This window comes from Lontra canadensis, unplaced genomic scaffold (genome assembly GCF_010015895.1).
Source record: "Lontra canadensis isolate GAN:19392208 unplaced genomic scaffold, GSC_riverotter_1.0 scaffold117, whole genome shotgun sequence".
NCBI lineage: Eukaryota > Metazoa > Chordata > Mammalia > Carnivora > Mustelidae > Lontra > Lontra canadensis.
Genome location: NW_022631111.1, coordinates 2,531,626 through 2,545,465, shown reverse-complemented (window position 1 = coordinate 2,545,465; position 13,840 = coordinate 2,531,626). Strand labels below are relative to the sequence as shown.

Genomic DNA, 13,840 nt, shown 5'->3' with positions numbered 1-13,840 from the left:
GGTATTCTCCCCTGACTATTGCTAGGAATAATAACATTTTATGTGAATTGTTTCGCTTCATTACTCTTAATTTTTAAAAGTTACATCTTTAAAGTCTCAAAATATTTTATAGAGCAGGGCAGATGCCAAACAGGAAAATTCCAACATAAGTAAACTACTAAAAGTTAAGCATCTCATGAGAATTTAATCTCCTTTGCAAGTTGCAAATCCTCCAAGAAATAAACTGTAAAGCACTTGACTCTAGATTACTATTAACCCTATATTAACTGAGCAGGTAGGTCAAAGTATCAAATTGAAATTATCTTTAGAAAGTAGAAATGCTAAGAAATTCATCTGAAATATGATCTCTTCATTAGGAATCAGAGCTTCTAGTATATAATTACATATAATTAAATTCACTTTTTCACAATTTTTTGAACACTTACTTTTTACTTGCTTTTTGATGCTCTTGGTACCATCTAGCCAGTGCTGAAAACAAAAGCAAAAATCAGATGTGAAGCAGATGACAGAACTCAACATTTTCATTAATAAAAGTTAATTTTCATCATGCTTCAGTGATCATTAAAAATATCTCACAAAGAGAAAAACAAAAGTGAGAATGAAAATGGGGGAGGATTATCTGCCCCCAATATCTACAGCAAACTTTACAACACACAAGCAAAAAGTGACTTAAAACCAGATATAGGACTTTTTTTTTTCTTTTTAAGATTTTATTTGAGAGAGTAAGCAAGCAAGAGCATGGGGGTAGGGAGGAGGAACAGAAGGAGAGAGACAAGCAGACTCCATGTTGAAAACAGAGCTCTATGTGGGGCTCAATCCCAGGATCCTTAGATCATTACCTAAGCTGAAATCAAGAGCCGGCCAGTCAACCGAGTCACCCAGATGCCCCTCAGATAAAGGACTTCTTAAAACATTTCCTCTGCTCCCTCATAGTAACAAGGATGACATTTTTAATTCTGCCCTTAGTTTTTATATCCCCCTCCCCAAAAATAACTCTTATAAAAATGTTAAAAGGAAAGTATCCTCATATTCCATTGTCTGGTTCATTCTTGTGATAAAAATATAAGATTTACTAAGAGATCAAAACCAAAAATGAGGGGAAATAACAGTGTCACTTAAATTTTACAAAACAGATAATACTCAGAAGTAGTACTCTTTGAAAGAGCCTACAAAGAGCCTACACTGTAAGATTAGATCTATCTCATTGCTAAGGCCCCACCTATTAAATGAAGCAATCTTTGCTCCTTCGCTTTACAAATAAAAAATGTTAACATTGTGACCAGCAGGCTTCTGGTTTCAAAACTAATAGCTTTTTGATTTCTGTAACCTTCCCACTATGAAATGTCCGTAACACAAACAGACATTAAGGGGCAATTCCAGAGGCTTCCACAGATAAACCATTCTTAGCTCACTTCTATTAATCCCTTTACAACACCAAATCCTAACAGTGGCAGGGTACACTCATCCAACTAAAATATACATGATTGTGTTTTCTCCAGCATGCTTACAATTCCAAGCACCCTAAAAACGAAAGGAGTGCTCTTGTGCTAACTAGTTCACAGAGCTAAAGAATCCAGTTTCAGAAATCCAGATAGGCAAAGACTGGGTAAACAAGGCTACATTGTTAATAGACTTGTAACTATTTGCAGAGCCTCTTCTCTCCATTTTCCCCCAAGATCTGAAAGTGAAATGCACAGAACTACCAGTGTACAAGCAAAGTACCTCTTCATATTGAAATAAGATGCTCAGTTAACATTTCAAAAGGCACTTAAATATTATGCAATATTTTCTCTGGATTCCAAGGGTATAGGCTATTTAGCCATTTCTCATCTTTTTTTTTTTTTTTTTTAAGATTTTATTTTTAAGTAATCTCTACACCCAACGCTGGGCTCAAACTCATAACCCTGAGATCAAGAGTTGCGTGCTTGGGGTGCCTGAGTGGCTCAGACAGTCAAGTGTCTGCCTTAAGCTCAGGTCACAATCTCAAGGTCCTAGAATCGAGCCCCACATCAGGGCTCCCCACTCAACGGGTAGTCTGCTTCTCCCTCTCCCTCTGCCTCCTTCCCCCTGCTCAGGCTCTGCCTCTCTCTCTCTCTCTTTTTCTCTCTCAAATAAATAAAATCTTAAAAAAAAAAAAAAGAAAAAGAAAAAGAAAAAGAAAAGAAGAAGAGTTGCATGCTCTACCCACTGAGCCAGCCAGGAGCGCCCCCCGCCCCAGCCACTTCTCCATCTTTTAATAAATTCAGTTGGACACCCACTTTTAAGCCTATTTCAATCTAGCAACTGTTCAGTTTTAGACATCCCTCCAATAGAATCCTAGGCTAGCCAGCAGAAACACAATTCAGTCTATTAGCAGAAAAGAGGTCAACCCAATACAAATACAGCAAAAAGTCCATCCATCATAGCCAATGCCAGCAACTCAATATCCAAAAATCCCAAACTTAATTATATTAATACCTACCAAAGCCTGATGCCAATCACATATTGGGTATAAGATAAAATTAGTTTTCATACCCTAGATAGTCTTCTACCCACAAAATGAAACCCAGAAGTTGCTCTATCGTCAGGTTTTATCTACTCTACTGTAATGAATTAACAGATGTCTGCTGGTTGCCTGGGCAATCTCACATGCCTATGGTTAGGGTTACTCCTACTCCATAATGAATGCAAATGAACACAACTGTTCCAGGAGGCAATTTAAGGTTGCCCTAAAAATAACTGTCTTTGCCCAGAAATGGACCCTCAAGTCTATGGTCAATTAATCTTCAACAAAGCAGGTAAGAATGTCCAGTGAAAAAAAGTCTCTTCAGCAAACGGTGTTGGGAAAATTGAACCACCACATGCAGAAGAATGAAACTGGACCATCTCCTTATACCACACACAAAAATAAGACTCAAAATGGATGACAGACCTATGCATCAAATCCTTGAGGAGAACAGAGGCAGCAACCTCTTTGACCTCAGCCACAGCAACTACCCCCCACCCCAGACACATCCCCAAAGGCAAGGGAAACAAGGGCAAAAATGGACCTCATCAAGATAAAAAGCTTCAGCACAGCAAAAGAAACAGTCAACAAAACCAAAAAACAACCACTGACAGAATGGGAGAAGTTACTTGCAAAAGATAAAGGGCTAGTACCCAAAATCTACAAAGAACTTATCAAACTCAACACCCAAAGAACAAATAATCCAATCAAGAAATGGGCAGAAGAACAGACATTTCTGCAAAGAAGACATCCAAATGGCCAACAGACACATGAAAAAGTGCTCCAAATCACTCAGCATCAGGGAAGTACAAATCAAAACCACAATGAGTTACCACCTCATACCAGTCAGAATGGCTAAAATTCACAAGTCAGGAAATGACAGCTATTGGTGAGAATGCGGATAAATGCTGCTGGTGGGAATGCAAGCTGGTGCAGCCACTCTGGAAAACAGTATGAGGTTCCTCAAAAAGTTGAAAACAGAGCTACCCTATGACCCAGCAACTGCACTACTGGGTATTTACCCCAAAGATACAAACCATAGTGATCTGAAGGGGCACATGCACCCCAATGTTTATAGCAACAATGTCCACAATAGCCAAACCATGGAAAGAGCCTAGCTGTCCACTGACGGAAGAATGGATAAAGAAGAAGCAAGATACACACATCCATAACATACTTAACACACACAATACTTACACACACAACACACACACACAAGTGCATGGGGGGGGAGTAGTATATTATGCATCTATCAAAAAATGGAATCTTGCCATTTGCAACGAGATGGATGGAACTAGATGCTATTATGCTAAGTGAAATAAGTCAATCAGAGAAAGGCAATTTCATATGATCTCACTGATACATGGAATTTGAGAGACAAGGCAGAGGATCATAGGGAAAGAAAGGGGAAAAAAATGAAACAGGACGAAACCAAAGAGGGAGACAAACCATAATCTCAGGAAACAGACTGAGGGATGCTGGAGTAGAGGTGGGTGGGAGGGATAGGGTGGCTCAGTTTTGGACACTGGGGAGGTTATGTGCTATGGTGAGCACTGTAAATTGTGTAAGACTGATAAATCATAGACCTGTACCCCTGAAACAAATAAAAAATAAAATACCTGTTTTTGACTGAACAATTCTATACCTAGAAATAATTATGGATGTGTACAGATTTACTTAAAAGGAATTATGTGAGAGAAAGTTAAGATTATATATATATATATATATATATATATATATATATATATATGAATATATATATATTCAACAAGAATGAACTGGTTAAATAAAGTATTTCAATATAATAGAATACCATGCATCAATTAAAAACAAGGAAAGCAAATATTTAAGGATCTGGAAAACTATTTATAATATATTGTTAAATTTTAAAAAGCAGGTTACAAAATATAATTGTTTTGTCAAAATGTACAAGTGTATATATAAAAACATGCTTTTTTTCTTTTGGATTGAGATAATCTATAACAAAACAATAACAGATGTTATCTCTAGGGAGTGGATACTGCTGGTGATAATTTTTCTTCTTTGTGCTTTCCTCTATTTTCAACTTACTCTACGAGGAGCACATATTATTTAAAATACTCACAGACCCTTTATTTTAGTATTTTATAAAAATAATTTACTTATATATAGGTTTAATATGGGGGTAGCATTAAAAAGTATATGGTCAACAGTACCTCTACTCCCTGCAATAGGCCACCCCCCAAATACCCAATTTCTATCACCACATGTACCCTCCAACAAGATGTTACTGGTTTGACTCCTTTCAGAGTTTCTTCAAACAGGGAAGGAGGAAAGAAAAAATGTTTATACATGTTGGTAAAACCTAGGGAACATTAATAATGGAATGAACATCAACAGGCTAACTATAAATTTTGACAGAATAAACTTTGAGGAATGTAAGGATGGAAACAGTGTAAGATCACATGCTATTTCAAGAACAATCTATAGTCTTAGATGGTTATAACTTAAATTTGTTCCTGTTTAAGAACATATAAGGGCTAGTCTCAAAAATACACCTTTGGGGCACCTGGATGGCTCAGGGGGTTAAAGCCTCTGCCTTCAGCTCCCATCCTGATCCCAGGGTGCTGGGATCAAGACTTACTTCCTCCTCTCTCTCTCTCTGCCTAGTTGTGATCTCTATCTGTCAAATAAATAAATAAAAATCTTTTTAAAAAATTTTTTTAATTAAAAAAAAAAATACACCTTTAATCTTTAATTTGTACCCTACTATTCTAAGCACATTAAACATAAAATCATCCCAGTGAGATAAGGGATCAGAGTTTTCTTCCAAGCAGGCATTTTAGTCTCTTCTTTACCTGCATATAATAAGAGCTTTGACATCTGCACTCCCTTAAGATGACCCAAACTCAGATAACGCATCAAGCACATTTTAAAGTGAAACTTAAGAGCTGGGGAGTTCTGGGTGATGTTCTTCTGGAAGGTCTGAGCTCATGTTTGCATATTCTCAAGTCTGTTTTCTTTCATCTCCTCCACATTCCAAGCCCAGGGACTGGAAAATTCAGAACTCAGAGACAGGCACTGATAGGATTTTCGTCAATCAGGGTCTTTAGGAGTTGAATTTATATTACATTAGAAGATAAAAGTGAGAGCATGCATATATAGATTCTTGCATGCCTAGGTAAAACTAATACAGTCCTCTTTCCCCATTATACCTTACAAAGGAAACGAATTCCTTTCTAATTTCCTAATTTTAAAGTCTGGTTGATAAACTTAGCCATCAAAGGATGTGGGAAGCCATCCTATTGAGCTGGGCATGAAAGAAGAATTATTACCTGCATGTGTCTGAAATTATAAATAGTATGTAATCACAAACAACAGACATAACTAAATCAAACAAAGAATCACCTAGGGAGCTTCCAAAACACTGACATGCACACACACCCTCATCCCGGTCCCTAAGCCCGTCTGTAAACAGCTCTTCAAATAAATGATTCCTGATTTCTAACCACCTACACAGCTCTACTAAAGAAATGCCCTACTACTTTTGCTCAAAGAGCAAAGACTTTAAAACAGAGAAATGTTAACCACCTTTCAAAGCAACTACATCTGCAAAAAATATTTCTGCTTTGAAAAGTAGAGGTTTATGCTCTGAATTAAGATTGTTTTAAAGAGGGGCGCCTGGGTGGCTCAGTGGGTTAAAGCCTCTGCCTTTGGCTCAGGTCATGATCTCAGGGTCCTGGGATCGAGCCCCACATAGGGCTCTCTGCTCAGCAGGGAGCCTGCTTCCTCCCTCTCTCTCTCTGCCTGCCTCTCTGCCTCCTTGTGATCTGTCAAATGAATAAATAAAAAATCTTAAAAAAAAAAAAAAGATTGTTTTAAAGAAAATTTTAAACAATTAACAAAATGTTAAAAAATCTATGCAATAAAAATGGAGAACCAATACAGTGCATTGCTGTAATCTAACTGAAAACACTTCAATTTAGTATAAATTCATTATAAATTCTTCCTGGGTGATTACTTTCTTGGTGTTAACAGTCTGTGTTAGAAGACATTTCAAAAGAAGAGTTAGATAAGCCATTAAAATATATTTCCCACTGTGCCTTTCTTCATATTATTAATATGCCCTCTTAAAATTCTTAAAAGTCAAATTCATAATGGAAATGTAGGTGAGGCAGGTTTTATATTCACTCTCCAGAGAGACCATGTAATCTATTTTGGAAATATACTTTTTACAGTTGCTCCTTACTTAACAAATATATGTGTGCCTGTGTGTTATAATATGGACATATATTTAACATACACTATTTATTTCTACATATTTTTCACTCCCCACTATTTTATTGAATCCTGTTGTTTGTGTTAGGTTCTTAGTTAATGTATAATCCAATCACCTGCCAACAATGATAATTTTACCTCCTCCTTTCCAGCCTTTATAATAAAACTTCTGTAACTGCATTGCTGGCACTTCTGTTATGAAATTAAATAGCACTGGTAATAATAGGCAAATTATCATCTTGTCTTTAATAGAAATGCTTCTATCACTCCTCTATTAATCTAGGGTGGTTGTTGTTACTGTTGCCACTGTTAATAATGAGGTATCTGCATAGAAGGGGAGTAAAGAGACTGAGTATTCACCAGGTCTGTTCTCTACACGTGCCACCTACACAGGTTGTGCCACATGCCCACTCAGCACCTAAAATGGGAAAAAGCACGCCTCTAAAGTTGAATAGAGCTACACAGACTGAAAGGTCAATTCCATACTGGCCAAAGTCCATTATATTTAGCCCAGGAATTCTGGGGCTAGAAAGAAGAGGCTTAAAGGTTCACCAAAATACCACTTGATAAGAATTCTAAAGTGTTATCTGCACAACCTAAGATAAGTGAAGGTCAGCAAGACAAACACAACTCACACATTTTGCCTACAGTACCTGAAATAGCTGAATTCCAAAACTGGAAGGAGAATAGCCTCTTTAACTCAATGAACTTGGATCTACTATCAAGCGAAAGGACTGCTGCAGCCTCCAGGTATGCACCTGTTAACACATTTACCCTGTGTTCCACTAGACAATTAAGTGTTTTCTAGCCTTCAGCTTTGGATCTAACCTCTCCACTTCCATTTTCATACAGTGTTGTCTTTAAATGCCATAAACTTCAACTAATCAAATTACTTTATTTTCTTTGTGATAAAGATTTGTTTTAATCATTTTTTAATGTAGTTTCAATTAAGTATATGCCAAAGCAATAACAAGCATCAATGAAGGGTTAAACTGTTCAGAACTGGCACACAGCACATCAACTCAGATTCCGCTGCCAGAGGCAAGACACAGAGCCGAGCCTGATATCAACTGAGCAAGAAAGTACAATCCTCTTAAAACAAAGGCAGGAAACAAATGGCATGAAAAACCATATGTGACAAATTATCTCAATTGATACTGAATCATCCTCGCATTTTTTTCTTTTTTTTTCAAAGATTTTATGTATTTATTTGACACACAGAGATCACAAGTAGGCAGAGAAGCAGGGGTGGGGGGTTGGGGGGCAAAAAGCAGGCTCCCTGCTGAGCTGAGAGCCCGTGCAGGACTTGATCCCTGGACCCTGAGATCATGACCTGAGCTGAAGGCAGAGGCTTTAACCCACTGAGCCACCCAGGCGCCTCTCTCTTTTTTTTTTTTAAATTAAAGATTTTATTTATTTATTTGACAGAAAGAGACACAGAGAGAGAGGGAACACGAGCAGAGGAGTGGGAGAGGGAGAAGCAGGCTTCCCCCTGAGCAAGCAGCCCAATGTGGGACTCAAATCCAAGACCCCAGGATCATGACCTGAGTCAAAGGCAGATGCTTAACGACTGAGCCACCCAGCTGCCCCTCATCCTTGCATTTCTGAGAATAAACTCAACCTGATCAAAATGTGTTACTTACACTTTTAATAAGCTGCTGAATACTGTGTGCTGATAATTAACTTGGGATTTTTACACAGAGAACAAGGGGAGTTTAAACAATATATACAGAACCAATACAAACTATCAAATCAACTTTTTAAAAAGGCAAAAAAAAAAAGTACTACCGACCTGTTAATTTTCCTTTCCCAAGTAAAGGGGAAATGCTATCTTTTGTTTCCCTTTCCTGAAACATGACAGAAGTGTCTATACTCTAGATAACTCTAAGAAGTTAATGGACCAGGGGCACCTGGATGGCTCAGCTGCTTAAGCACCAACTTTTTTTTTTTAAAGATTTTATTCATTTATTTGTCAGAGAGAGAGAGAGCGCACGCAAGCGTGCACGCACACACAAGCAGGGGACCTGCAGGCAGAGGGAGAAACAGGCTCCCTGCCTAGCAAGGAACCTGATGCGGGACTCAATCCCAAGACCTGAGATCATGACCCGAGCCCAAGGCAGATGCTTAACTGACTGAGCCACTCAGGCATTCCAAGTGGCAACTCTTGATTTCGGCTCTCGTCATGATCTCAGGGTCCTAAGACTGAGCCCTGAGTTGGGCTCTGCACTCAGCACAGAATCTGCTTAAGGAAGATTCTTTCCCCTCCCTTCCATCCCTTACTCCCTCTCAAAATAAATGAAGAACAAAAGAGAACAAAAAAACCTTGATGGACCAGTTAAAATTCTAAGCTCTAAATATGAAAACTTGAAAAACTTCACCAAACAGAGGGCACTAACATAGGCCAGAGGGTTAAATCTTGGCCCTGACACTTAATTTGTTTAGCCCAGACTCTATTTTTTTTTTTTAAGATTTTATTTTTCATTTGACAGAGAGAGGGAGAGAGAGAGAGACAGACACAGAGAGAGCACAAGCAGGGGGAGCAGCAGAGGGAGAGGGAGAAGTAGGCTCCCTGAGAGGATGCCCGATGTGGGGCTCGATCCCAGGACCCTGAAATCATGACCTAAGCTGAAGGCAGACATTTAATGACTTAGCCACCCAGGCACCCCTATTTTTCTTATTCTTAAAAAAAAATTATTATGAAATATTCACAGGAAGTTACAATGATAATAGTGAGAGGTCCTGTGTCCCATCCCCACCTTCCCCCAATGGTTACATCTAACATTACCATAGTACAAATTAAAATCAGGAAACTGACCTTAGTACTACGTTTTATGTCATTTTATTCCAAGTCTGGACTTCTGTAACTAATACCACTATCACTGTAAAGAAATATTCTATTAACAACAACAACAAAAATGCTCACATGACTCCTTGGTAGTTCATGTGATATAGTGATAGTTCATGTGATAGAGACAAAGAAAAAAAAGAAAAACTTAATTATACTACCTTAATCAAAGGATCAAAGTTAGTATCGAACACTTGGGGTGGCTCTGTTGGTTAAGAGATTTTGGCTCAGGTCATTATCTCAAGGTTGTGAGATCAGGCCCCATGTTAGGCTCCACACTGAGCCTGGAGCCTGCTTAAGATATTCTCTCTCAAAGTCAATTATTATATGGTTTCACTTATTTGTGGAACATAAGGAATAACATGGAGGACATTAGGAGAAGGAAAGGAAAAGTGAAGAGGGGGAAATCAGAGGGGGAGATGAAGCATGAGAGACTGTGGACTCTGAGAAACAAACTGAAGGTTTTACAGGGGAGGGCATGGGGGGATGGGTAAGCCTGGTAGTGGGTATTAAGGAGGACATGCATTGCATGAAGCACTGGGTGTTATATGTAAACAATGACTCTTGGAACACTACATCAAAAACTAATGATGTATTATATGGTGACTAACATAACACAATAAAAAAAGATATTCTCTCTCATTCTCTCTCTCTCTGTCTCCCTACCACCAAGGCCCCTCTCCATCCCGTCTGTTAAAAAAAAAAAAAAAGACTCAAAGTTAAACGTTAAGATCACCAGTAATGGGACAAAATAAAATTAAACGTCACTTGATAGAATAAGGAAACACTTTTCCTGCCAAAGTATCTAAGATTAACCTACTTCATGAGGAAACACCAGACAAACTCAAACTGAGGTACAGCCCATAAAATAACTGACCTGTATCTTCAAAAGTGTAAAAGTCAAGGTAAGACTGAGGGACCACAGTATTCCAAGATGAAGGCAACTAAAGAAATCTAACAACTGAATGTAAAACATGATTCTGAACTAGACCCTTTGGCTAGAAAGGACACTGTACAGACAACTGGAGAATATGAATGGAGTCTGAGGATTAGATGGTGGTAATGTCACAATGTCAACTTTCTGGTTTTGATGGCTGCACTAAGCTATACAGAATATACTTGGGGGAAAAATACACTAAAGAATTCAGGGGTGACGAGACATCTGCAACTCTTTCTCAAATGGTTCCACAAAAATATTTATTTACACTATCTTACAACTTTTCTGTAAATATGACATTATTTCAACTACACATTAAATGTATCTGTGAACATAAAATGAGCTGGTATAAGCAAAAGTAAACAAGAGCAAACTCAAGATTTTACATACTCATAGAAAGAAAAGTAAATGCATAATTCCAGTCGTACATATTTCGGACTTATCTGAAATGACCAATAAACTAAACTTTAACACACTGATTTTACATATATAAGAATACATAAAATATATTTAAGATTGAAATGTAACACATAATTCCTTGATCATTTTTCAAGGTTTTTATTTTAATTACAGTATAGTTAACATACAGTGTTATATTAGTTTCAGGTGATATATAGTGATTCAACAATTCTGTACATTACTTAGTGCTTAAGTGTACTCATTAATTCCTATCACCTATTTTGCCCACCCACCTCCCCTCCGGTAACCATCAGTTTTGTTCCCTATTAATTTTTTGTTAAAGATTTTATTTATTTGAGAGAGAGAAAGTGAGAGAGAAGGAGAGAGATCACAAGCGGGGGTGGGGGGAGGTAGGAGGAGAAGCAGGCTCCCCACAGAGCGGAGAGCCCTATGCAGGACTCGATCCCAGAACCTGGGATCCTGACCTGAGCCAAAGGCAGATGCTTAACTGAATGAGCCACACAGGTGCCCTGTTCTCTACAATTAAGAGTCTGTAGGCTTATCTCTCTTCTTTCCCCTTTGTTCATTTGTTTTGCTTCTTAAATTCCACATATGAGTGAAATAATCAAATGTATTTGTCTTTCTCTTACTTTGCTTAGCATTATACCTTCTAGCTCCATCCATGTTGTTGCAAATGGCATAGTATCATTCTTTTTTATGGCTGAATAATATTTCACTGGAGATATATACTACCTCTTCTTTATCCATTCATCTATCGCTGGACATCTGGGCTGCTTCCCTAATTTCACTATTGTCAAATTAATGATGCTGCAATAAACACAGAAGTGTATATATCCTCTGAGTGTTTTTGTATTCTTTGGGTAAATACCCAATAGTGCAATTCCTGGATCATAGGGTAGTTCTATTTTTTTTTTTTTTTTTTTTTGAGGAACCTCTATACTGTTTTCCACAATGACTGCATCAGTTCGCATTCCCACTAACAGTATATAAAGTTCCTTTTTCTCCACATCCTCACCAACACTTGCTCCTTATTTTTTAATTTTTACTTTAGCCATTCTGACAGGTGTGACAGGTATCTCATTGTCGGTTTGATTTGCATTTCCCTGATGCAAGTGAGGATGAGCATCTTTTCATGTGCCTGTTGGTTATCTGGATGTCTTCTTTGCAGAAATGTCTGCTCATGTCTTCTGCCCATTTTTTAATTGGATAATTTGTTTTTTTAAGATCTCAGTTGTATAAGTTCTTTATATATTTTAGATACTACCTTTTATCAGATATGTCATTTGCAAATATATTCTTCCATTCAGTAGGTTACATTTTATTTGCATGTAGTCCCAATAGTTTATTTTTGCTTTTATTTCCCCTAATGCTGCTATGGCTGATGTCAGAAAAACTACTACTTATGCTCTCTTCTAGGATTTTTATGGTTTCAGGTTTCACATATAGGTCTCGAAAATCCATTTTGAGTTTAGTTTTGTGTATGGCTTAAGAAAGTGATCCAGTTTCATTATTTTGCATGTAGCTGTCCAATCTTCCCAACATCATTTGTTGAAGAGGCTGATTTCCCCATTGTATATTCTTGCTGCTTTTGCCAAAGACCATGTAATTGTGGGCTTGTTTCTGAGCTTTTTATCCCATTCCATTGACCTATGTGTTTATTTTTGCGCCAGTGCCATGCTATGTTGATTACTGTAGCTTTGTAGTGTAACTTGAAATCTGGGATTGTGGTACCTCCAGCTCTTTCATTTTCAAGATTGTTTTAGCTATTTGGGGTCTTCTGTGGTTCCATACAAATTTCAGGATTATTTGTTCTAGCTCTGTAAAAGATGCTATTGATATTTTGATAGAGATTGTATTAAATCTACAGATTACTTTGGGTAGTATGGACATTTTAACAGAATTTGTTCTCCCAATCCATAAGCATGGAATAATCTATTTCTTTGTGTTGTTCAAATTCTATCATCAATGTTTTACAGTTTTATGTTTTATAGTTACAGGTCTTTCGCTCCCTTGGTTAAGTTTATTCCCAGGTATTGGTGCAACTGTACCTGAGATTGCTTTCTTAATTTCTCCTGCTACTGCTTCATTATTAGTGTATAGAAATGCACTAATAGTTTTTTGGTGGAGTCTTTAAGGCTTTCTATATATAATATCATGGATCTGCAAATTGTTGAAATTTTACTTCTTCCTTACTCACCTGGATGCCTTTGGGGCACCTGAGTGGCTCAGTCAGTTAAGTATAGGACTTTGGCTCAGGTCATGATCTCAAAGTCGTGGGACTCAGCCCCGAATCAGGTTCCCTGATCAGTGGGGAGTCTGCTTCTCCCTCTCCCTCCTGCTCGTGCTTTCTCTTTTGCTCTATCTCAAATAAATAAATAAATCTTTAAAAAACAAACAAACAAAAAAAAAAACCACACCAATTTGAATGCCTTTTAATCCTTTTTCTTACCTGATTGCTAGGACTTCCAGTACTATGGTGAATAACAGTGTTGAGAGTGAACATCCTTGTCTTGTTCCTGATTTTGGAGAAAAGCTCTCAGTTTGTCAACATTGAGTATAAGGTTAGCTGTCAGTTTTTCACATATGGCCTTTATATGTTGAGGTATGTTCCTTCTAAATCTACCTTATTGAGGGCTTTTATCATGAATGGATGTAGTACTTTGTCAGACATTTTTTCTGCATCTACTGAAATGATCAAATGGTTTTTATCCTTGTACTTACTGATATGTATCACACTGATTGATATGCCAATACTGAACTACCTTTGCATCCCAGGAATAAATTCCAAGTGATTGTAGTGAATGATGTTGGATTTGGTTTGCTAACACTTTGTTGAGGATTTCTGCATCTCTGTTCATCAGAGATGTTGGCCCATAGTTCTCTTTTTATGTAGTGT

The 13,840-nt window shown here is 37.6% G+C and overlaps 1 protein-coding gene across 7 annotated transcripts in view; it reads right to left on the bottom strand.

The window, feature by feature from the left end:
- The window catches only part of EPB41L5 (erythrocyte membrane protein band 4.1 like 5), a 133,367-nt gene that overhangs the window by 91,871 nt on the left and 27,656 nt on the right, over positions 1-13,840 (bottom strand). For all 7 annotated transcript variants that reach the window (XM_032840902.1, XM_032840898.1, XM_032840900.1 and 4 more), the window contains exon 4: positions 426-468. In XM_032840902.1, the coding sequence (XP_032696793.1) occupies positions 426-468 (43 nt within the window). The remainder of the gene's footprint in view (positions 1-425; positions 469-13,840) is intronic.